This window comes from Atractosteus spatula, chromosome 26, assembly GCF_055471065.1.
Source record: "Atractosteus spatula isolate fAtrSpa1 chromosome 26, fAtrSpa1.hap1, whole genome shotgun sequence".
In the NCBI taxonomy this organism is placed as follows: Eukaryota; Metazoa; Chordata; class Actinopteri; order Semionotiformes; family Lepisosteidae; genus Atractosteus; species Atractosteus spatula.
Genome location: NC_142731.1, coordinates 1,241,046 through 1,267,853, shown reverse-complemented (window position 1 = coordinate 1,267,853; position 26,808 = coordinate 1,241,046). Strand labels below are relative to the sequence as shown.

At 41.1% G+C, this 26,808-nt stretch overlaps 1 protein-coding gene across 1 annotated transcript in view; it reads right to left on the bottom strand.

The window, feature by feature from the left end:
* The window catches only part of LOC148814565 (tumor necrosis factor receptor superfamily member 16-like), a 51,905-nt gene extending 34,537 nt beyond the window's left edge, over positions 1 to 17,368 (bottom strand). The window contains exons 1-2 of the mRNA XM_088906481.1: positions 17,027 to 17,368; positions 6,058 to 6,199 (exon numbers count right to left, since the gene is read on the bottom strand). Coding sequence (XP_088762607.1) covers positions 6,058 to 6,199; positions 17,027 to 17,062 — 178 coding nt within the window. The 5' untranslated portion in view covers positions 17,063 to 17,368. The remainder of the gene's footprint in view (positions 1 to 6,057; positions 6,200 to 17,026) is intronic.
* Between the last annotated feature and the right edge of the window lie 9,440 nt (positions 17,369 to 26,808).

The window sequence follows — 26,808 nt, the reverse complement described above, 5'->3', positions numbered from 1 at the left end:
TCTAAATTAGTTTTTGAGAACCGAGTACCTTTTGAAGAGGATGCATTTTCTGAATTAGCGACACAATTTCCCACATCTTTTACTGAAGACTAGACCCATTACTACAAGATATTTTTGATGCTATGAGGATCTTCTTTCAATAAAAACTTTAAAAGGACTTGCCTTTCCTCAAGATCACCAACTACACCAAGACTGATACTGCAGTTAAGCAGGAAGAAACTAACTTTTCCACAACCCTGTGATAGTAGACTACAGGAGGTCATATAGTTATCCTGGGAAGAGATCTCTGATCTGTTCCAAATGTTTGGTTTTCCCACAGTCTGGAGCTATAGAATAACATAAACCTATGGAACCATTCCAGCAACTTCATTTTATCATTTATAATGCTCTGAAATAGCACTTCATTGGCTGGACTGATTCCTAAGGCTAAGTTAAGGTTTGTATTTAAAAAAATGTAGGACATATAAAAGAAAATATAAAAGATCAAGCTAGAAGGTGACGTCTGCTTTAATATTGACTCTAATATACTGTTTTCTCTGGTCTTAATTATGAGATTAAATAGCAACACCTTGGAGTCTTGATCAAAACAACATTTTCCATTTTACTACAAAAACTGAGACACTCCATTCCCCGTGCTTAGATACTCAGTCCTTACTCATAATACATATACTCCGATCTCTAGCCTTCCTCCTACCACTAAGACACTCAGCCCTTACTAAAACCATTGAGACACTCAGTCCTTACTCATAACACCGATATACTCCGTTCTCTGCCCTTATTCATAGCACAGAGCCAATCCATTCCAGACACTCCATTCATAGACTTGAACAATGGTCATTAAAAATCCCAGGCGTTTCTCGAAAAGAGTAGGGGTGTAACCCTGGTGTCCTGGCCAAATTTCCCATTGGCCCTTACCAATCATGGCCTCCTAATAATCCTCATCTATGAACTGGCTTCATTACTCTGCTCTCCTCCCCACTGATAGCTGATGTGCGGTGAGCGTTGTAGCGCACTATGGCTGGCGTCGCATCATCCAGGTGGGGCTGCACATTGGTGGAGGGGAGTTCCCATTACCTGTAAAGCGCTTTGAGTGTAGTGTCCAGAAAAGCGCTATATAAGTGTAAGCAATTATTATTATTTTTATTATTAATAAAGCTAAGCCAGGTAATCGCAACACAACTCTAGTCTAACTTTAATTATCTGCAGAGTAAATCTTGCATACTGTATCCTGTGAGAAATTCTATTACTTAGAAGAAATGCAAAATGCTCCTTAGAAAATGTTGCAAAAGATATTAATGAGCAAAGAATTACATGCACTAAGTACAGTAACACTTTTCTAAAAAAATAATGGCAGGTGACTTGAGGAGAGCCTGTTATACACCCTCTAATTAGGATGATTGGAATCACAATACTTGAGTCACATACGACCTGCATGTTCAATAGAATAACAAGGTGCATATCCTATATCTACTGCATATATACTGTATGCTTGGAATGAGTTGCAGTTTTAATGTACAGTCTAATGTTCCCTATGTTTTGGAGAAACCAGAAACGCACATGGGATTTACAGAATTTGCAAGGTTTGCAGGACAAACCTAATTTTAGGAGAAAGCTGGGATGTATGAGTTTGTCTTAATGAAGCTTCATGAAGCACAAGTGATAACAGATGACACAACGCTGCTGCCACAGTGTCACTTGAAAAGGCTGGAGGCAGGAACAATTGGAGAGAATTCTGGTTTCACCATAAGACTGGTTAGATTCACCCAGCACTTCTGGTTTGATCTTCACCTAATTGGGGAACGAAACAAGAAAAAAAGGCCTTTTCATGTCTCATCCCTTTTTCACTTGTTGCGTCTGAATACTGTCTCCCTTCTTCCTGCAATTACAGCTGCCAGGCATTGGGGGCAGTATTCCCCATGCTGTCCTTTAAAGCTTCGCTGATTGCGACAATTTAAGACAAGCTTTCCGAAGTTCCAAACAAACAGGGTGCAGTTTTAAGTGTCACACTCGCAGGCAGCTTTCGTACTTACCATTTTAACATTTGGCCTACCTTATCTTTGCATAATCCCCATCCCATTCTCAGAAGTTCTCATGGGAACTCCTGGAATTCACCAAGACCTTAATCAAAGAGACAAATCACCTCCTGAAAATAATTCCTCGAAGTCTCACAAATATCACTTTGTTCTATTCAGTACGTCACATGACACTTCTGACTGTTTTGTGATTCCTTTGCAAATCCTTGGTATATCTGGCTTTGAAATGCCTCATGCTCCACTCTGATGGAGGGTTCCATGGTAAATAGGAGGGGCATATTTGTCTTTTCACTATGGTATATATCTACCTTTTATACCAATTCACCTTGCTTTCAACCGAACTCTACTGAACTTTAATTTAGCACAAAAAAAACATAAATCATGTATGATTATCATCGTTGAGTGTAATAAAACAATAAAAATACAGTAAAAATATGGTGGAGATAATGATAACTGTAGATAACTGTAGGAGACATTTTCATGCATATTTACGAGAGAAATTTGATGAAGGAAACTGCAGCCCACTGTGGCAGTGAGGGTTAAGCCACGCTCTGCTAAACAGGTTTTGCCGCTGTGTGGGAAACCTAGTCTAATGTAGTCTGGACAGGAGCCAGGGAAAGCCATTCCACTTGCCCTCAAGCACTGTTAGCAAATTGTTTTCTTGGCATGAGACCTATTCAGGAGCCCTTAAGAAAGCACACCACCCTGCACAGACAGGAGCACAACTCAGTACACAAGGACCACTGTGACCCCAGGAATCACTGTCCTCATTGCCTACAATGTCTGGGACTGCACTGATCCAGGTGCAGTTTTATTTCAAGGACCCCTGGAGGCACTGTGTGCTATGCCAATAAATACTCTGATAATAACAATAACTCAATCCATGCATTAGGTAGCTACTAGTAACATAGAGGGTTTAATTTGTATATTTTCCAATTTCTTATACTCTAACACTAATAATATTAAAAAATCTACAGTTAAATCAAGCTGCCTTGATCATTAGCCTTTACAACATGTGCATGGTGACTCCATATTGCAGGAGAATCTCAGTGCCATCATGGCCGGAATAAGCATCAAGTGTCAATCTCTTTGCCACATGTTAATGAAAGGCCCCCAAAGATGTAGGCTAGTCTTAATTCCAGATAAATGCAAACGACATAAATGTTACTTAAACAAGTATATTCAAAATCCAGAGCTACTCTCCCTCATGACAATGGATATATGCATGAAACAAGATGTCGTTCTTTATATGTATAAGTAGTCCAGTTTAATATTTAAGGCCTTGTACCACACAGACTGAAGTTCATGTACAATTAGCAACTTACTGACCTGGAAAGGGTGTGCAGCTCTTAGTATATGTGTCTCTGTGTGTCCATTCCCTTCAAGGTTACAGAGAACTACAGTGACAGTATCAATGGCCTATTTTTAGTATGGCCTGATTTCAGAGCGCTAGACATGGGTCCATTAATTGATCAACTGATATTGCTTTGTTTCTGTACGCTAATGGCTTCTAAGCTACCATTCTTGACATGGAACTGAAATGTGTGGAGCTAACACATAAATTAATGAAAACATAATCAAATCAAAACATGTATCTTTTTAATTCCATGATTTTTGGCATTGACCCTTTCTGATCTGCAATCACTCATTAAATATTGTGGTATACTAGCTATACTTGTGTATATAGCACAAACCATAGCTGTGAAAATACAGCTTACTTTCACAAATCAATAAATTAGGATGTTTAAATGACAAGCTAAATGAGACATTGAGAGACTGGGTTGTCATTATAAGTGAAAAGCCTTATAGCTTGGTACTACCCTATATGTTACAGCTTAACAGATACTGTGTGCAGAAGGTAATGTTTCCTTTGGTTAAGCTACTTAAAAGCCCCAGTAGATCTTAGATGGAAAGTACGGCAGCCTGCTGTGCACCTGGCAAAACAATCCAAACTGTTTATCACCCAGGAATGGACAGTGTACTCAGTTTCACCTCAATGAACATGGGTCAGCCTCTGACGAGTTTCCCCGGTAAAACTATCCAATCATACAGCTAATTTCTTACAGTGTAAATCTCATAATTTTTAGAAACTGACAACAACACTTTTTCCGTTATAAATGCTTCTTATGGTACAGTATGACACAGCATAGCAAATGCACTGCAAAGCTGCAAACCTTTTTCTTCACAAATGTACCATTTACAGGGATGGCAATAAACTTTTTTCAAGGGGAGCCTCTTAATAGGACATCAGCAGTGCACGTCCCCCACCAGGTGAGGTTAAAGGTGAAAGGTTAATTTAAAGCACATTAAAGGAGTTCCATCACCTTTGCAGCAACAATCAACTTCAATCAGTGCAATACAGATGACTGCTCCTTGTGACTCAGACTTACCTCCAGCTCAACAGCCAATACCAAATTAAACACAAGTCCAATGCCAACTCAATCTTCAATTAGTGGTCAACTGAGCAGGGGCATGAGCTTTCTAAGAGTGTAAATTTCCAAAGCAAATTGTATTTTTATCAGGATTTGACACTTACACAACACTAACACTGAGCTTTGCCACACTGGATAATGATTCTTTAACCTTATAGCAAAAAAATGAGTTGAAGCTTTTGGAAACCTGTGTCAAAATGCTACTCTTGCCTTATCCTGAATATAGAGGGTAATGGCTGCACAGTTAATTCTTAAGCGACAGCAGTTTTCAGCCAATACTTCTTATCTACTGGTCTAGAAGAAGATTGAGCTTGATTTATGATGGAGATGTTGCCCATCAGCACTAAAATTCTAGCTTAGCTAAACCCATCATGGCTTTAAAGGGCTGTAAATCTTTAAAAAAACACTTCAACACCTTAGCCAGCTTTTAAGAACTAATGTTTCTGTTCTGATCTCCCGAGAATTCACTGTTTTTCTCACAGTCCTTCTCAGTGCACTAAACCACATACAGTATGTCTTTATTTCCCTGAATTTGTTTTTTCTTTCTACTGATATAGCGCTGTTTGAAGACACTCTTGTTCAATGTCCTTTCATAAAGGGATGTCATTAGATTTCTCCAGTGTGTTCACCTGTAGCCATGGTGACCTGCTGTAAATACATTTTAATACAAACACTTAAATGACTTCAGGATAGCCACTATTTTCAGAAAAGCTCACTGTGGAATTTTCCACTGCATGTGCAGGTTCTAATAATTGCAAATGCACAGGACCAGGCAGAGTGATAGTTAACCATACAGCCCTAATACAAACCTGAGCCAAAAGCATGAAGTATTAGGCATCTGTGCACAACACAAGATGAACCCAATTATATTTTAAAGCATTCGTTGCAGGGCTGCAATTACAGTAATTGGGATTATATTCAATATATAAAGTGCATTTATTTGTATCTCTTATTAGCCATAAAAAGAGCTCAAAGGGTCAGGCATGGTGCCCGGGTAGAGACAGCTATTTTATTACACTCACTAACAGAGCTCCCACATCACTTGTTATCTAAAGATAGAAAAAACACCTTTTTAAGTTATTACTGTATTTTCCATAATTTGTTGTGCTGAATATAGTACTGATACCACAAGTCGAAACACAACAGTGGCTCTATCATTGCCTACATGGTCAGGTCTATTCTCTGCTGATTATCCAAGGATTTTATAAGGAGTATAGCTCTGGCACTACTGGTGGATGCCAAATCAGCTACTAGGCTGTGAAAGCTGTAACTCTCAGAGGTTAAAAGGGATCCTCAATGCTGGCCCCTCCACCTGAGGAGTTGGGAAAGGAGCAATACAATAAAATACTCAAACAGAACAACAGTGATGTTTTTAAATTATCTTAAAGCTTGCAGCACTGTGACCTTTCAGGCTGGGGACCGAGGAATGTGTGGCTTAAATGGTACAGCTGTCTGGCTGACAAACCTATTGTCTTGCATGGTTGTCATATCAGTAAGGAAGACAGGTCAAAACATGTTACAGCTTTTCTGTAAGACTGACAGCTGAGAGCAGGGTTGTCTTGAGGAGAAGACAATCAGGCGGAGGCACTCACTGTCTATACAGGGGGCACACACAGTCTGGGTGACCCCACACGGCTGCACCACGCCCTCTCCCGGCTGGCACTCTTCACAGCACTCCCCACTGGCCGTGTACTTCCCGGACTGGCACGGCTCTGTGGCTGCCAGGGCGCCCACCTGCAAAGAGACACGCGGTCGTTTAGTGGAAAACGGCAAGTCCAGTTGCACGACATACAGTGCACCGCTCCTGTGAAGACTGTTCCTTACTGGTTTCACTTCAAGTCCTGTGATCGTGATCGTGATCGTGATCTTTAAATCCAAAAGGATGCTTCTGTGATTTTCAGCAGGGCAGGGTATCTTCATTCACAGGTTTGAAGCACATTTCTTGTGTTTGCAAAAAGCTTAACAATGCCAGGGTATTGGAGCACACTGGTGACCTATACTATACACGTTACTTGTCATGTGGTGTGTCATTGTGTTCCCATGGATTAACACAGCAACTCATTGTCAAACAAAGGGGAACCACAGCAACACTGTGGCCAAACCACGGTATAAATATTTTTTAAATTTAAATTTAAAAATAAATTAACCGTAACACATACAGTAATACATTTTAATAAAGGCACTGTCACCTCAGATATCTTTCTCAGACTTTCTGCTATCAACTAGTTCACCCTGCCTCCTTAGGGCAGCCCTGATGGCTGACCAGCCTCTGTCAGAGACATTTACACTCTGATTCTGCCTCTCTTGTCTTCATTACCAAATGGCCTGGAATAGTCTCCTGTCATATGCTCACGAATACACCCCTGAAGGGAATTCCACTAGTCATTGTGACACCCCTGCCCCAAGGGGATTCAGTCAACATAGAGACCATGGATAACAATGCATCCTTGCTTTGTTAGTCTGCCCCTGAACTAAAATAACATGCATTCCTATCTGACACCTTCACTTTTGAATTGTCTCTGATCTCTGTCTTAAGCCTTCTTAAAAGGAGACCCCAGAAAGCACTTTCATCTCAAGAACAGCAGAACTGAGGGGTGGTGCTGGGTGGTTGGATCACATGATTTTCAATCTGTAAGGATCGTGAGAGGTGAGGTATTGAACCAACATGTACAACGAGCTAAAAAGAAATCCTATTGTCAATGAGCTGTTACAGTAACGATGTCGCTATTGTTATAAACAATGCTGCAATGGCGCAGAGCTCATTAATACAGTGAACTGTGAAAAAAGTTTGTATGTGATTTTAAGGGACAGAGCCTGTAAAGAAGCCGGCAACTGTAGGTGATGGCAGGTGTCACTATTGCCGCCTAAGTTATGATAATGAAAATAGTGTATTGTAAATAGAAAGTGATGTGTATTCCCTAATGTCATCTTATCACAGTTAATCTGTAGTGTTTTCATACCTTTCCCATCAAGCTTAACACCAGACTACAAATCTCTAGACTTTATTGTACTATTATCATGAGCACGCTATTTTACATTGTTTTTACTATAGTGTACCAAAGTAAACTTTAATAATAGAAAAACCCTTTTGGTTTAAAAGCAAGTTACAAGACTCATTTGGAGTGCACTACATTCTGCATGTGTCATTCAAAGTCAAAATCCAAAATGCTGGCGAAGTTCACAAACAGAAATCTGAGGAAGCCGGTACCCCCGAGTCCCTACATGCACTGCAAAGTTCAATCTGCAGTAAAAAGAATACAGTTCATATGTGATCCATAAAAACTGAGTAACAGCTGGAATCTCATTGCTGCTTTTTTTTCAAAGGTCCGGGTAGCTTGAGTAAAACTCTAGACGTACAGATTCTACAAATACACCTGGAGTTTGTAAATGTATTGATCGAGGTATTGATCATTTCGAATGTGCATCTGGATTCCAGCTTGAAAAGAGTCTAGGTCAAAGGACAACGAATCAGGACATGTGCAGACTGAAATAATGAGCTACAGGAGACTCTCTTGACTCAATAGATTTCTCATAGTGGCTTCTCTCAGAAATGTAGGCTGTTCGGTGATTAAGATAAAGGGTTGTGCTAGCAGGATGTTCCAGGTTTAAGTTGCAACTGTGTGTCAGATTCACTGTGTTACCTGGATTGAGTAACTGAGTCTGCTTCTGCTCTATCTTTGGATGATCCTGCTGTGTGACTTTGGTTTAAAGCTTCACTCATCCATTATAAGAAAGGTGCTTATTCCTAGTGAGGGTCCACCTAGACCCTGTCCCTGAAGGGATACGTGGTACTGCAGCCCCAAACAAATGGCAATCAACCACAGGTTACACAAGGACAATTTACAGACACAAATTCCCCAGCAGCCAGCCAGCATGGGAAGCAACTGGAGCTCCCAGAAAATAATCACATGGATTTGGGGAAAATATACACACAGAAGGTACCTTAAGGCTGGAATCAAACCCAGGACCAGGAAAAGAATTTGGATCCCTGGTTCGATTTTAGGCTGTGCCTCTTGGCACAAAACTCTCTGGGCACCATCAGGATTGGGTGACACTTCGACTGACCCCATAGGAAAAAAACCTAAATCGAGTCACTCTTGTCCCCAGTTGGTACATTGTGAAAGTATTTACTTTAAGCACATTTCCCAATGCTCAGTTGCAGAATCTGTTCAGTCCTATGAGAAACTCTGCTCAGCACATGCACAGCCTCAAGCACTCCTCCTTGAAGCAATACTTCTATTTCACGTCTGCTGTCAAACTTTGAAATGTATAAAAACTGCTTCACCTTAATTTTGCACTGACGCAATAAACTTTCGTTCCTTTTTAACTTGTAAAATATATTATTGCCCTATAATCCTTTTAGAATGTATTTAATTATGTTAGTGTTATATATTTTTGTACAGCAAGAACAAATGGACATTGTGGTAATGTAACTACTGGCATGTCAGGTGAATATCTTTTATCTGAGACAATAACCTGCAGTTCTAAGGACACCAAAGAATTCAAACTGGTGACAAATGTAACTTATTCAATGCTAGGGGGCAGCATGGAGCAATTGGAAAGATTCAAGACCCATTACATGTACTGTACAGCAGTATTGGGATTTAAGTTCCCAATGCAAACAGTGCTATTGCATCCAAGAAACTAAACTTTAGCCAGATTTCTGCATTCTGGGTACAAGAAATGCTGTGCAGGAGGTATTGTAGTTGCATTGCATGATTTTTCAGAACACAAGAAAATCTCTGGTCCTTTGAACCAGCCTTAGAGCTTGCAGAAGGTCAGCAATCCAATCTGGTGCCCAGTTCTGGAATGTGCCAGTCCTGCTTCCTTTAAGCCCTGTTCTAAAGAACAGAGTTGACTGACTCATGCCCTTCAGCAGAATCCTCCAGGCTCTGCGTAACTCAATCCTCTCATCTAGCAATCTGCCTGGAGTGCGGTCTGAGGAGGCAGAAAGACTATTGTGCTTCTCACACCGAGAAAACCCACAGCCCCCTCGCTCTCCATTCTCCCTGCTCCACATCCCTAATGGAGCCGCTAATGGTGTAGATCAGGCTCTATCACACTGCCTACACTACAGTGTTTCTGTTCGTTTCCAAATTAAATCTGCATCCCTGCTCTCTCTCCGTCAACAAACTACAGCCATCTTTCTGCTTGGTCTTTTTATTTAGAAAAAGGCACCAAAAACCACCTGAAATGGCTCAGACATCAGCACACACTGCATGTAGATATATCTGTATATATATACAGTATAATATATATTATATATATCATATAGATATTATCTATAAAGCAAAGAGCACTTTGGCGCCATTTCAGAGCAAGTCTTTTATTCTGGGTTTTGCTTATTCTCCCTTATGTTATTTTATCAATGCTGGTTGGCCTCAGGTTAAAGGTTCCTGTTAAAGTTAATTCATAATGTTAGATATTTTTATCTGTGTTATTTCAGAACAACACAGTTCAAATGGGTTTTTCACTATGGCCAGCAGTACTAGGGAACGCTGAGTTAAAATATGTCCAGAAGGCCAAAAAGTACTAAATTATTAATTTATAAATTAATTTATTTTCTTATTACACTGTACCACATGAATTGAAGACCTATCTCACTATTTATATTGGTATTCTTTCAGACATATTGGAACACCATTAAGCTGTCAGAAAAACATTCATCAAACATTCTCCATCCATTCTTGAAAAGGAAAAAGTAAACTTCTAAACAGAATTGTATTCACACACGTAGTATTCAACATTCTTTATTAATTCAACAATCTGAAAGACTTGTGACACTTGCCAAATTTTTGTGTCTTGTTCTCATTAGGGGAAATATCAGGTATGGATTTGGTGTCAAACTTTTGTGACTATGATCCAGTGTGTTTCTAAATTCTGCCTTTTGGTTTCAAAGTTAAAGAAAATGATCAGCATGATCAAAATGGACATGGTGTCCTTTGTCCTTCTTTTCTTGAGCCCTCCGAAGGTACTGCTACTGTATGTAATGCTCCGTGCCTTACAGAGTCCAGATTGCGTTAGCCCAAGTGAGTGTTCAGTGACTAAAGAAAGCTCCACCGCTGTTAATCAGATTGCAGAAGGACTGGTATCCATCACGCAAACATCACTGTACCTAAACTCACCTTGCACTGTCCAATTAAAACTTATTGGAAAGCAGAAACTAAGAATAGAAAATGTAATAGAAAAAAATGCAAACAATAGGCTCTACTGCTCTTTTCAAAATATAAAGACACTAATTTGAGGTGTGTTTAGGATGAGGCTGTCATATACTGTAAAAGGGTACGATCTTTGAAAATGAAAGTGTTGCCTGATGGTGTGCAGAGAGCTGTGGACCTCGACCTTTGGCTGCGCAGTATTCGGTATCGGTACCTGTGCAGCAGTGTGAGTTGTAGGATAGCCAGTAAAGCCCATTAAAACACAGATGCTGGCTATGCCTCACACACCTCACCCACCTCAAGACGCTCAACCCCTTCCCTCCCACTGTCAGCCGAGCTACCTTTTCCACAGGAGGAATTCTGGCCTTGTCAGCTGTTAGCCTTGTCTCGACACCGAACTCCGTCTGCTTCTGAAGGCTGAGCTTTCCTTCAGGATCACTCCCACACCCACATACTCACCACCTTCCCCTCATTCTGCTTCATTCATGAATTGCTGTTCCCTTTTTGGAGGAGGTGCTGCTCCACATTCACCACCATTCACCTCCAGCATCTCAAACACAGCTAAGGAAATACTAAGCAAACCAAATCACCAGGGAGAAGAAGGTCAGAGATGGGAATGCATCGTGCCTGAGCTGATGGGGTTCATCCAAGTCTAAAGGGACAGGGAGGGGGAACCTTAAAATGGATTCCTATTTTATTTACGGATCCATAGCAGAGAAGAGTCAAGATCCCACAAACCCCGAGGACATCTTCAATCTGAGCAGGACCCAGAGGCATGTGCTTCTCCACCCATTTCTGTTGGGGTCTGCAATCTCTGAAGTCTTCCCTGTGTTCTCAAGGAACGAATATGTTTAACTTCCTGACCCTAGCTGTCAGCCATGGCTTGGCTCTCTGAAAATCATCAGCACTTAATGGGCCTTTTTTACCTTTCGGAAGATCACATAATGGACACATCTGCACAACACACCCACTCGCTCAACCCCTCTCCCCCAGCAGCATCTCTCTCTGTGGAGTGCTTGTAAGTGCTTCACAAATTGAGCTTTAGATCTTGCTTCAGGCTAAAGGGTGAATAGGGGTCTTTAAGATTCTAATGATTTTATATTCCAAAGCCATGGTAGTCTCAGGCTAAATCTGTAGCCTGACTTTGATATCCTGGGTTTTCCCCCAGCTTGTTTGTAACCCAGTGTGTGTCATTGTGGCTAGCACTTCATTTTGGTTCGCTGATCACTTTAATGTTGTAATATCAGGAAGAAGAGAACTGAAATGTCATTTGGTGAGCTGTTCACACAGACAACCATGATTTCTGCAGTGAACTAGTACAGATTCCGCATAGACTTATGCTTTATATTGATTAAAGAACACAAACAGTACTTTCCTTATATTTCAGCAGTGAGCAAGTGATCCCTTTTGTGGGCTCACCAATCGATCTTCTCTGGTTCATATTCGATAGCCCTAAGTAAACTGAATTCATTATCCAAATTTCAGATTTGCAAGGAAAGGGGAAAAGCTTTGATCCAGTAAAATGAAAAGCACCTGGCACTGAATTTTGCACCAATCCAAATGAGTTGTCTCTGGTCTCACATGTTAACCGAAAGGGAAACAGTTGGGAGAAAAAAAAAAAAGATCTGCTTTGTTTTAAACAAAGCTCCATGTGCACCATACATACCATCTGCAAATGTTTACAGTGTTAGTGTATCTTTGTCAGTCCCAGTAAACATTTTAATGGATTTTTGCAGTACATTAAAGAAATATCAAAGTCTAACCCAAGGACCAAAGTTTAGTTTACACAACAGGATCTATTTAGAAAAGCATGTATGAGCACAGACACATTTTACAAGTACTACTGCATGAATTGCAAATACTTTGTTCTAGATTTTCCTGAAATGTCTCCTAAAAAGCCTCCTAAGCTGTGTAGAAGGAATCAGATGGATGAAACATTTTTTTTACCCTATCAGTAGCATTGTGGGTGACACACTTGTACACAGTTAGCACAGTGAATGACAGAGTATGTCCAGATTCCTTTCACAGTAAACCCACTACCCATGGAAGAGAAGTACAGTAGTATCTAACACAACAGGAAACTTTAAATGTATTGGAAACAAACACCTGCATCTAGTCTTGTCTATTACTAATAAAAGTTAGTTGCACATTTCGTCTTCTTTTCAAATCAACACACAGGAAAAAATCTAAAAATGTTTTATGTCCTTTTTTGTGCTGCCACATGATTCAAGACAAATTGATTGGATAGCCTCACTTAAAACGAAACTGACACCACTTGACTTGTCAATTAAACAGATTGATCGAAGATTAACCAAGTAGAGAAACCAGAAACTTAACACCATGCACTTATCCAGTATTCGTATGCATAAATTCAATAGAGTGGCTGAAGATGGAATAGTGAAAGATGACACATCACCAAAGGCTCCATGTAAAGAGACAGATTTCACTGAAGCACTGACGTGGACAAATTTGTGGATTTCTAATTCTTTAATGATCTGATCTGGCCCTTCTCTTACCATTATCATCACCTTTTCAACAACAGAAAATAATTATTACTGCCCTTAGCATCTAACAACAGAGTGACATGACTCATTAATTGCTTATATATATAAAAAAAACTGCACAGTGTTGATTACATAGAGCTCGAAACAAAAAAGGTTGGTCTCTATCGGCAACTTACTCAGACTCTCACAGCTTCATAATTCATCCTTGGAACCTGTCCATGACTTGAAATACAGTCCTATAGCGTGTTGTCAATCCACACCTATCTTTAATACCTTCATTGACAGGTTACAACACTCAGCTGCAGATTCAGAGTGTCGTGGCCATACCAGAGTTACACGTTTGTGTGGGTTTGCAAGACAGGTTCTCCTGCACTTCTGAATTCAGTTACTCCAATGTTGTCTTTATGAATTATTTGTTTTCTTCTGTTATGCACCTACGGGACCCCTCAGTACTGCAGGTACAATTGTGACTGTGGCACTGGACACAGCATATCTAGTTCTTGAATTTGATTCCTCAGGTAACTCCTCCAGTTCCCTGCTTCATAATTATGCCGTTTAGCTCACAGTGACATCAAAGACCCCTGGTCTCTTGTAGAGACTATGACAGACCAGACCCAAGTATTCAAAATCCTCTAAAGGCTTTGGCAAGTCACCTAATGGTCTTCTGCTGAATCAGCAGTGAAACAGATGTGAACTGACTCTCATGGAAGCTTTGGAGAAGTGTATTTAAAACTTAGGAAAGGAGATATTTTTACCAAAGGGCTATGGGAGTCTGGAACAAGCTACCCAGTCATTATTGAAGCAAATGTCTTGGCTTCTTTCAAGAATCAACTGGATAAGATGGAATCAAACTGCTACCTACTATACAACCAAACTAATTGAATCACAAGCTCATCACATGTATTTTTATAGTATTATATTTCAGTTACATTAAATTAAATTAAAATGTCCCAACCCTATTCAATTTATCATTAACTTGAAAAGCTATTGCTTGTGTTTCAATATTTGGGTATATATTTCTTGTAGTTATGAGGATAGCCTCTACTATACTGCTGATAAAGCACTGCGATATATAAATTGAAATATAATGAGTTGTCTCGCATGTGTTAAAATCAAAATCAGGAAAGAAAATGTAGCATGAGCATGTAAGCAGCTTCGTAGAAACCGAATACATTTTGCATTTATTTAACAAAAGACACATTTGACCATTTAATTTTGGTTAATTGAAATTGCGAATTGCGGATTTATCTCGTCTCGAATGATATTCTAAGACTGCAAACGGACCTCGTTAGCCGGAGGGTACTTTCTCTCCCGACACCATCAGATCATTACATTTGCTTTATTGGTTGTTTGTTTCGCAAATAATACGCAACACGTCGGAAATGTCTAATGTTCAAACTGAAGACTTAAGGAATGGCACAATCACGCCTGCAGTTGGCACACACCACACCAGCGATGACACTGATCCTTTAATCCTTACAAAAGGGAGCTACTGTACTTGTTGGTAATCTACAGAAATCTCTCCTGTATCCCCCTGGCTGTCATCTTCTTTCAGAAGTGCGAAGCAGTCGCGTTCCCCCTTCTTTTATGCGGTGAAGACACCTTACCTTTGCTGTGGGGCAACCTAAGCGTTTCATGGGTGTGTGTGTGGAGGTGGGGTAGAAGAATGAATATAAATGACGTTATCGACCTAATTAGACCTACCGTAATATACTGCATCTGATTGGAAAACTGTGTTTGTTAGATTTAGCCAGGACGCCAATATTAACAGGCTTCCGTGAAGTCAAATCTGAAGAATGCAATATTAATTTCTCTCTACCGGCGACCTTTTTAAACAACGCCACCCTCAGCCAAGTGTGTTGCGCTAAAGGCCACAGTGGAAACTGTGTTTTCGTGACAGATTTACCAAAAATATTGAGCAACGGTTTGACATATCTGATCCAGTGTGGGCAGGAGATCATATGAGCGTTTCCTCTACGAGAAATGTACAGTGCGACGTCGAAATACAGAAAGATACTGAAATCGATATACCTGTATACTGTATATACTGTAACAGAGCAGGAGCATGATTTCAAAAGTATAACCTTCTCAATTGATGGTTTAATTCTATATAAATTTAACCAATATGCGTTAGAAATTTATTCAGCACATACACAAACAAAATGTTCATTTTCCCCATAAATTTACATCTTGAATAATAAATTTAACGAAGCTAGGTACAGCGTTTCTCCTGCAGGTAAGTGAGCACTGTCGCACACTCGGAACACGTGACCGGCTGGCTTCAATTAACAAAAACGATATTGCCTCCGACAGGAGACCGTTCTTAACGGCGGCTCTTTCAAATCCAGCAGTAAAAAGAGATTATCTGGTCCCTAGCACTTACTCTGTGAAAATGATACGGTATGTCTCTGCAGGCCGAACTGGTTTTGATTGCTTACAGCCCTTTAAAGCCCTGGAACTGGATAATAATATGTTTCCTCACTTTAAAATGAGTTACCTGTCTGATGGAAGACTCAAACTCGTTTTCTAGTTGACCTCTGACAAGTCGTGTCAGAACAAACAATCGACTACTGCAGGATAATATATTGTGGTTTACGTTTACGATCAGTTCTGCAGCCCTGTAATAAATATACACCTTTATTCATGTGGGTACAGTCAATGGATAGTATGCGTTATCAGTTTATTTTAATCTCAGAGAAAACTTAAAACCTCATCACGTCTCAGAGCGTCCTGGATTGTACAAAGCCATTGGGGCTATAATATTGATTACAAAACGAGACAAATGTCTTATAGTTTTTAAGAGTTCACTATAATACAAGCTTGGTTTCCAGCTATCCGGTTTTTCAGCACACTTTTAATGAGGCCACATCATTTTCTGACCACCGCTCATAAATGATGCCTCTTAAATGATGCTCTGACCGTGGAGAAAAGCTGCAAGTTGTCTGAAAAGGCCGAGTGGGCTCACTGAGGCCATAAAGAGGGTCTCCGTGCGAGGGCTGGCGGAGCTGAAGCTGAGCCCCACCGCGGGTTCCGAGCGACGCGCTCAGCACGAAGCAGCGTGGCCAGGGAGGCAGGCAGCGCCGCGCGTTTGCATTAGTGGTCTATTCAGGGAGACTAATTGTCTTTGGTAGCAGGCAGCCAACCAAATGATTTCGTTTCTAAGTGGAGGCTTCACTTAAGGTTAGCCCCACACATTAGCGCTGCGCTGTAAAGAGCTGCCCTAAAAGACGCTGGTTACTTTGCTTACAGTTTAATGCGATTTCAATAATTCAGAGACGTGCATGAAGCAGCTCCGCTCAGAAACAGCGCTGCACAGCTGTACAGTATATTGCTTCAGACGATACCGCAAAACAATCTTCGTTATTATTTTTAGCATTGTTATCCTCGTACTGGAGATGTACCCATCTAAAACATCCTAACAGATGTTCCCCACTTCACACAGCTGTCCCTCATTCTGCCGCGGGGCGCTGAGGTTTTACCGATTCATCCCGTTTATAAAAGCATGCCTGGACACAGCGAAAAACGGAAATAACAAACTCGCACGCCCATTTAAACATTTTCTCACCTGTTGTGTGGGAGAGCTGACTCAAAACATTGAGACACCTGCCTGTCAAATTATTCTGGGCATAATTGCGAAACATCACCCCGGGCGGTCTGTCAGCCCGCAGGGTGCCTGGTGCGAGAAAGAGCGAGTCTTAGTGCCTGCCTCTTGACATTGCGCTGTCAGTGCACTGGAGCCCGTATCAAAAACAGCCTCTGTCACTGGGCAGACAGGCACCTCCTGCCGCGGCGCACAGCACACTGGCCCAGTACCTTCGCTCATTAAAGAGGCTTTGCCACTTCCCTGGCGAGCCAACAACCGCTCAGAAACTGCAAGGAAGAAGCAAACGCGCACTCACCGCTCCCAGAAGAACTACCAACATCGCGCTACCCATGATCTTCCCCGGCACGGCTTCAACGGCGGACTTGGATCTTATTAGCAATAAAATATCAGTATCCTTTTACGATAAAAAAAAGTTTATTATGAATATATTCGCTGGAATGTGTTCTTTATCGTGCTGTCCGTTTATGCGTCCTCCTCTCCCCGGCTTGTCGGTCGTTAGCAGTCCTCGGTGATTCCCTTCACATCTCAAGTGCCGGACCTTTGGGAATCTAGCGACAGGCTGGCAGGTAGGAGAGGAGACTCTGCGCGTTTGGGCTGAGACGTGGCCGAGCTCTTGCTTTCATAGCGGTGAGCCGCCTCTCACGGGTTGTGGTTGGGACCAATGCGAGTCACTCCCCCTTTCGCTTGCTCTGCCAGTACACAATCAAGTGTCTCCTCTTCTGTTTCGTTCTGTTCCGAGAGCGAGCATCCTACACAGCCGCAGGAAAGAGCCCGGTAATGGATTGGTTAATAATACTATCAAGAATATGCTGGAGTACGACACTTTCTCCGTACAAAAGTAATTGTCTTTTCTGTTAGTTTTTGCTTAGTCTGGACCTTGTCGTTTTTCTTAAATTGCATTTTTGACGGTCTGTCTCATCTGAGCTATGTCAGCTAAGTCTAATTTAAAATATCACTCAGATATAAACTGTTCCAACACACATATAATTATGAAGCACACCGAGAATCAGTTTGAAGTCATTGGTTTACAAAATGCACGTAAGTAACGACTACAATGTAATGCTCTGGTACATTCAGAAGCGCACCTTACCACGAAGAGGTATTTACATTAGAGCGAGAGAGCACGTTGTGTCACCATAAAACGGATCACAAGGGGGCGACAAAACACGCAAAACACTCGTGCGTTTCAGAGGTGGATCTTTGCTGTCATTGCAGTCCAGTTGTTTCAACGCAATTTACGTAAAAGCCGGCAAGATCAGAAAGAACGATGATAAAAACAGTGCAGCAAAGAAGTGTTTGTTATTCTAAACAAGCCCCCTTCTCATTTCCACTTTTGATTATGTCCCGAAACTGTCTATAATTCCTCCCTGGTACTCCCGTGGATTTTATATAATTTATACAGTACTGTATATTTATATATATTCACTCCCTTCCCATTTTGTTATAAATTTATATATTTATCGACTTTATCCACAGTATATTACTTTTGTACCGATTTTTCCAGCTTGGAGTGGTCAGCACTACTGCCCCACTGCACTGGGACTGTAGGTTCAATCTGAGGGGTGCTGTCTGTGTGCAGTTAGCCCTGTGTTTCCTACGGCTGCTCCAGTTTCCTCCCACAGTCCAAAGACATACTGGCAGGTTAACTGGCGTCCGTGTGTGTGTGTGTAGCTGTGTCACAATACAGGACCCTGTACTTCAGGTTGAGCACCTTGCTCAAGGGACAATTGCAGTGTCCCACCTGGGATGTGAGCGCACAACCTTCTCGTTACAAGCCCAGATCCCTAACCACACCTCTACCACTTGTTGAGCTCCTAAATAAAAAATAAAAACGCCTTGTTCAGCACTTCTATTGAAACTCTGCCTGTCACCACTACTTACAAACACAGGTTGATGCAACTTGTCAATCAAATTGCTCAACGCAGAGCTACTAGTTTCAGTTTTTGTTGCCTAGAAAACACTTGCGTGACTTTGGCCTCACTGCAAGCAGGAGACAGTTGAGAGGAAAATGCAGGAGAGCAGCAGTATTTAATCTGGGCACCTGGATTCAATTCCCTCTAGCCACTCGCCATGCTGTATCACTCAGGTTAAGAGCACAAGCTGTGAGAGATGACATTACGTTGCTTTGTACCCTCCAGTAATTTAAACACTGAATTTATCCTTCAATAACCCAGATCAGAGCAGGTCAATTTGATTGTTTAAGATTAGCAAGGGCAAAGCCTTGCAATGACAGGGAATCAAGGTTCCCCAAACCTTGTCCCAGAGGACTGCTGTTTCTACTGTCTTTCAGTCCAGCTGGGATGTCCGCAGACAGAATCAGCTCTTTATTGGATTAATATGACCAGTTTAACAGCTTGTCCCATCTCTTCAGGATTCTGGTGCTTTAAAGAGAAATGAATAACCTGCAGACCCCTGGCTTGAGGAATGCAGCTCATGTTCAATTTCAGCAGTTAACAGCTGAAAAAGGATAAAGGGTCCCAAGTGAAAATGTACAGGACTGGAAATGGAAGCACTTACTGATGGGAAGATCAGGAATCCTGTGATGGTTAGATTTGACTAAAATCTGTATTATAGATGCTTCCAAGGAATGTCAGACTTTGTTATTAGTACCATTCTAGTATCTAATTACCTTCATATAAAATACATGGAAAAGATTCATAGATGAATAGTCCTATGCATCTGCAGAGCTCAATAAAGGACAATGGGTGACATCAAAATAAGTATGCAAAAGATTTTAGCTGCAACCAATCAGAAACAAAGAGCAGAAGCACACACCCCCTACTGTTCTCCAGCCACACTGCAGAGATACAGGTACACCCCCTCACTTGAAAAGACATGACAAAGCTCCTTTAGCTTTGAGGAAGTCAACCTGAGATCTTTTTCACAAGAGCTCTGATTACAGGGGCCGGCGACCGTGTTTTCTAAAATGTTATTCCATTGATTCCTGCCTGGGTCGATGAGCCCACATCCTACAGCTGCTAAAGGCCTTAATTGATGAGGGTCTATTAGAGGTCATTAGAGGTCACCTATTCATTTCAGCTGTTTGCATGAGTCTGAATATCAGGAATGTTTTTACCTTTACATGTGCACATGCACACATGAAATTTTGTATGTTAGGCTGTGTCTACATTCACACAGAAATGTATGTAATCTGCATGTACACAATTAAGCACAGCGACACATTATCCCACAAAAGAATGCCTCTCTTCTCAGACACAAGAATGAAACTTGCAACATGCATGTCTCCAAAGGTCACAACGGTGAATACTCTCTACACATAAACTTCGACAGACATTGGGTTAGCGCTCTAGGACTAAGACCTCCTTACATGGGTCACTATAAGTTACTGTAACTCAGGTTGTGGTGTAAACTGGGCATCAGATTACAGATGGCAGTGGTGAGCTTTTGTTTCTTTTTTGGCTTGTTGCCTTTTACGTTTATACAATACTGTATCCCAGAGCACAGTTCTGAGTCATTTAAAAAGTGGTGTCATGCTCAAGAGCTGCATTCAGTACTGAGAGCAGCAGGTGAGAATTTGAGTGTCTAAATGAGAGCCAGCCATGATTGAAAACTGATGTTGCCAGGTAAAGAACACAGAATCTCTGAGCCTATCCTGTAAGAACAGGAACACCAGTCCATCACAGGACAGACACAGACCATACAGAGAAAGTGATTCACTCAGCCTGCATGTCTTTGGAAGGCAGGCTAAATTGGAGCTCTTGATGAAAACCCATTCGGACTCCAGATAGAAGGAGTCCATTCCAGAACCCAGTCTGTATCTTAAGAGTTGTGAGGCAGAAGTACAAGCCAGCATGCCAGTACAACACCTAAAAAAGAAGTAAAATTCATAATTCATTTTAACCCTTCACCTCCAGAACGCAATAGTTTGCAAATGCAACACAGGGTATGAATCAATAAAGAAACCCGTAGTAATTATTAACATATTTGATGGGGTTCCCATAAAAAATACTAAAAAAGACACCTGTTTTGCAAATTGGCCGTACTTGTCTCATTATTTCAAAGTGTTGTTTCAGCATGAGATACCATAGTATCCCTTTGCGACAGTAGTAAAAAAAACTTAAATATTTTCTTTTGCACAGAAAATGTCCCTCTTGTTGCCTGTATCTTCCACCTTAGAACAGTGAAAGTTTTCTGTTCTGAGTGCAAAGAACAAAAGCAGTTTGCTTAGCATTTACAGTGTACTGGCTTGGATTGCTCAGGTTTTTGCATGGGGTAACTAAATTAGATGTTTGAATTCAAACAGCAATAATACAACATGACTAATGATGATCATTAGTTTGATCTGAGTAATTATTTGCTTTTAATTAACCAATGCTCAGCTCCAGTGTTTTCCACATATAATTTTCAATTCCATGCCGATGTGCTGTCAGATCAATGATGAAGCAATCTGTAATGGTCTAGCCCTGACGACACAGAGGCACTGCTGTGCTCAGTATATTAAGGATTTAGTAATAATGAGAAATGACTGGTGTCCAAATGCCAGCAAGTACAGTATGGTTTCCCACCTACTGCACAAATTTATACTTTACCTCAAAGAGATCAATGTTAATGGAATCTAACTCTCTGAGATGATGAGCCTCTGATGACAAAAATCCCAGGCTTGCACATTCCTAACTGTAGCTGAGCACATACTGTACCTGTCATATTGATTGACTGCCTCTCCTGCTGCATTAGACAAACTGGCATTTTCAGAAGTTACATTGAACCTAATCACATGAATTCACTATGACCTATCACAGGAAAACTGGGAAGATCCCTACTGCAAAACAGTTGGATCAGTTTAAGGTTTTACCAGGTATGGGATAAATTGGACAAATTGTCTTTCATAATAAAAATAATAATTTCTTTAATAATGATGCAAATCTACCCCAAAGATGGTTAGAATTATCCAGTACCCAATTATCCAATACCCTTTTAAATGTCTTGAGAAATGGAAATGCATTGCAATCTGATTCCTTTCTTGCTCTCAAGTGCTCTGCTTTGTGCTGACATTGCTGTGGATAATTGATTAACTTAGTATTTTCATCCCTAGGGATCCCACACAGCGCTTTGCATATAGGAGGGGATCCACTTCATTCCCCACTGAAGTGCAGCCCCCATCTGAGAGATTAGTGCCAGCCATTCTGCACCAGCAGCCCACAGCAGGTCAGGGGCAGCAGTGTTCTTACACCGGTTGAATTAAGGGGAACATTGGGGAGATCAGAGTGTGGAAGCCCAGAGTGGAAGCTAAGCCATTACTGTCATGGGAGCCAGTCCTGACTCCCGTAAAGAGCGTTGTTTCGGACCCTGTGCAGACGGTATATTCCGGAAGTGACAGGAGAAGGACAACAGGGAAAACACAGCTGGAATAGGATGGGATGACAGGCAGGAGGGCAGTGACGGCAGAGATCTGGTGCTCGGGGGAGCGTGGCGAAGGCGTACGTGTCCAAAGGGGAAATCAGGGCAGAGTCCAAAATCCAATAGCCGGGAGGTCCATCCGAGACAAAGACGAGGAACAGGGAACTAGGAACCAGGAACACAGAAGTTAAACTCATTACGGAGCCAGGCCCTCTGAGCCCCGTACTCAGACGGTCAGGACACCGGGGTGAAGTCTATGCCGTCGGAGCTCTCCTGGACCCGCTGGCAGGCGGGTTTCCGGCCATCCATCTCCCAGTGCTGTGCACAGAGCTCCGGAGGCACAGGGTTTAAATAATACAGGGTAAAACCAGGGACAGGTGTACATAATACAACTAAAATACAAAAAGGTCGGAGCGCCCCCTAGAGGAGGGATGACAATCGTGACAATGACGCCCCTACCTAGTTGTACAGCTGGGCATTTTACTGACACAATTTTAATGAGGGTTACACCGAGGCTGCTAAAATTCTGCAATCTGTAACCATCAAGTTATGAACCACTCTTCTGATAGGCCACAGTAGGGGTTCAATAAACTGTTAAGCTGCACCCCCCTTTCATCTGGAGAAATTTGTAAGAAAACTAGGAGCCGTCTGCATGGGAGGTCAGGTGAAAAGTGAATGCATTAATACTTTATTGGCCTGCAGCAATGGTCTCTTTTGCACTCTTTACAGTTACTCCAGAAATTTGAGAAGAGGTTTATTAAAATGTGTTTTGTGTTAGGAAAAGCAATGTTTGGCTCACCGAGTGAGTGGGAGAGTGTGTGTGTCTAAGGGAGCTGCTTCACTTTGTGAAACCTACATCACGGTGTAACCGTGGGGCCACACCATTCGCACACTGCTTCAAAAGACTCAGAGAAACCTCTTTCCTAAATGGTCTAGTCAAGTCGATACTCATGGCTCACGTTCCAGGCCAGCATTAACCGTGTTACCCTTAAATTGACACCATAACCTTGCTGTGCAAAACCTCACTGAGGCCGACAGAAAGCAAATCAGATTATTTCTCCTATTTGTCAAGGTATAGTGTGCCTGAGCTTTGATTCATTTTCTGTAGTGTGGAGAACAGGCTTCGGGCTTTCTGTTTCACTTTAGAGGGATTAAGTTCAGGAGGTGCACTCTACATTTTGGCTTCAGATTTTCGAAATCTCCTCAGCAGATCTGTCTTTAAACTGTTTTGTCTCTTGCTGTAATTTTCATGTCCTGGCATTAGAGGCCTGGTGACTGTCTGCAAATGTGATGGTAAAGGCCTTTGCCCGCGACGTTTTAAAGAATCTTTCTAAAAGTCTTTTCCGAAACCCTAAACATTATGAACGCTGGCTTACATACTATTTCCTTTCATTACGTTTCTAAGAGTGAAGTCTGAGATTGTTTTGACTTTTTTGAAGATGAGAAGCCTACAATTGCAGGGATGTCTGGTTTAGGGGTATTAATGAAATCAATGTGTTGAGCACTTTTTGCACTTGAAAAGCTGCACCCAGGTATGTGTTATATATTATACTAGACATCTCTAGTGTCTGAGTTCTCAATAGGAATGGAATATGTTCAGAGAATCACAATAGACAATTTCAGCATTTTTGCCCCTTTTGTGTTTCCCAAACGGTTTATTAATGTATCACTATGCTGTATTCTGGTTTTACTCCAATAGAAAATGAAAATAATGTGATTTAACATACTACACATCCATGGGGTTAGCGAGAAAAACAATATCAAATATATTGGAATAGAAAATGTGATATTATCATGGTCTGGCATATTGAAGCACAGTGAAAGCCTTGATAAACAATAATACTGTTCTCTCCTGCTGTTTAACAGAACAATGAAAGAAAGAGGAATCAGTACACAAATGAGAGTAATGGTAAAATGCCAAATAAAACAGACACACTTTCTGAACTCTGTTCAACAACTCATCACTGAGTAGTTCAAAAGACTTTCTACCACAATATTTTTCTTGGTGGTTCTTATGATGGTTATTTCTATTATTTTAAGGCTGTTTCAATAAGCTAAATAAAACACTTCTCACTGTCTAAAACTACCCTGGCAGGTTTGAATCCTTATGGCACAGTAATACCATAATCTGCTTCATTATGAGCCTGTTAGAGAACACAACTGCAGATCTCGTTTTAAAGATGGCTGGCCTTGTACCACACTAGACTGGCAAAAGCTTTGCAACCTTTCCTGGACAGTTGGTGCATGGAGACAGTTCTGGATCACCTACTTCAAAATCCTGTCCAGCAGATGATTTCAGCCAACGGTAAAGTGCATCAGACAGACAGGTCTTAGCTGTGACAGCTCAGCACAGATTTTATGTAACCAGGCACAAAATGGAGCATGCACGGCAATATCTCCTGTTTTCTTCCATTGTATCCTGTAGGGTCAGATGTAAAAGAACAGTGGATATTTTTGCCCCAGGCAGACAGACATTTCGTGGGTAAAGCTAAACAAGTCAGCGGTGTTTGAGATCATTTTAATTTTGCAATGGTCTCTAAAAGTAGGAGTGTGCAACATGGATGAAGATTGGCAAACACAGACTCTGAGTTTGAGTAGCTGTGAGTTGATGTTGATTTTTATGCAGCTCCCTCTCACCGCACATTTTCCACTGTAGCTGATGATGGTTGGTCTTTTAGGGACTCTTAAGAGGCCAGTTGTGGTGAATATCCTAAAAGCAAAATGATCTCAAACATCTTATAATACAATTAGTCATTTAAGCATGTGCTTATATCCAAAGCAGCTGGCAAAAACAAGGCTAGGCCACAGAGCCTTCCAGACAGAGGCTCTAAAGTATTTAATTCCAGCCTCTTAATGGCTCATTATAAGAATTTCTCTTAACATGATATTTTTATTATTCTATGTAATACATTTGCTCTGGTAAATTACCTCTTACTACTTCAAAAGTATTTGCTGATTTATGTGTATTAAGTTTTTAAATGGAGAGGAGTTGCTAGAACTGCCTTTTATATAGTTGTTGTGTGCCTTATTTTACCTTTTTTTAAAAAAAACTATTGAAACACCAGTTGATTGTAGTTTGGCAGGTTGAATTAATGAGTTAGAACTTGACTTGGTTTCTGCTAAAATCAGCCAAATGCAAATACTTTCCCCAAAACAAGGGCGTCTGGCCTGGCTTTTGACCTGTAAAATGAACACGTCAGACACGGCAGGCTTGAATCACAGGCCGGTTCCAGCCAGAGCACTTATAATTTAACCCTGAAGGTATCTCAAGCTCTGTTGTAAAACACTAACTCTTAAGCCAATGAATCCCCAGATCTCTGTCACTGTGTCTTTATCAGCCATTATTCAGCTACAAGGAGTCTTTTGTAGAAGTGACTCTTGCTTAGCTTTTTAAATACCAGTATAAGCTCCATTATGAAAGTGCATCCTGATAAATATGCATGGTACTTCTGCACCTTTGCATTGTCCTGCCTGCTCTCCTGTAGATCTGCTATGTTGTCTCTGTACCCTACAGTAACACGGTGTGCAATTGCCAAGGGAGTCGTGTGTAAGGTTAGGATTCATTTAATCATGAAGGGATGTGAGGTAAAAGCGCAGTAAAGACAAAATAAAATACTAAGAAACATTGTACAGTACATGTGTAAAAATGAAATAATGTAGATGTACTTTACAAGTATAAAAAAGAGTAAACTGATATAATGGCAAAAACTTGAACTGGGAATAGTTCTGAAAACATCTAGGTATGTGGCAACACAGAAACAAAAACATGAAACATGAATTACTACTATAAATTGATTAAAAAGCTGTTAAAAGGCTTTTCTATGCTTTAGCAGACTGTGCTTTGCTTGCTTTGCGCACGGCTTTCCATTCCATTATTTATCATGCACATATGGGCACATCTCCCCCAAGAGTTAGCTGTCCAGGAAGTATGAAGAAGTGCCCTTCTTTAAGCTCTAAGCTCACGTGGGGCAACGCCACTGTGATGCTGCTGAAGGCTTTACCCCTTTCTCAGCATTAGGGCAGGAAGATGTGCCATGCTTGCCATGGTGACAGCCTTTTTCCGATGGCATGGGAGGGCATAAAGTTGGCATCAGCATCCCAGCGCATGAAGTAGAGAAAACTAGCTCAGCTGACATTTTTCTAATACCCTTAACATTATTGTTTGCTATGGTTAAGCTTATGCAGCATGATACAACAGGGAGGCTGCACTGCAGTGACAGGAATTTTGTTTAAAGATATCTCTTAAAAAAATTCTGAGTTAATCTTTCCCATCTTCTGCATTCCTTGAGCACCTCTTGGACTGGTTTTGAAAACGTGTGACACTATATTTTTGAGGGTTTTTTTGTACTGAAAATTCTAGTTTCACTTTGGGATCCAAAATTTCATTTCTTCAAGTTATCAATTAATGACTCATTTATTGTTTTAAAAAATCATTAGTTGACTAATTGACAGCACCTACTATGCACAGTGAAGAAGGGGGGATGATTGTGTTTTTCTTCATGGCGTAAAAGGAGATTTTTGTTCACAGTGACCTGTTGCTTATTGCATTGCCAAGGCTGGTGCAGGGCTGTGCGACCCATCTGACTGTAATTAGCAAACAGCCCACGCTACCGGAGAGCTGCTGATCCATAAAAGCTTATCCACATACCCGACATGTTTTATAAGGCAGCAGTAGGCAGACTTATTTCAACAATAACAACCATTTAAAGCATGAAACAA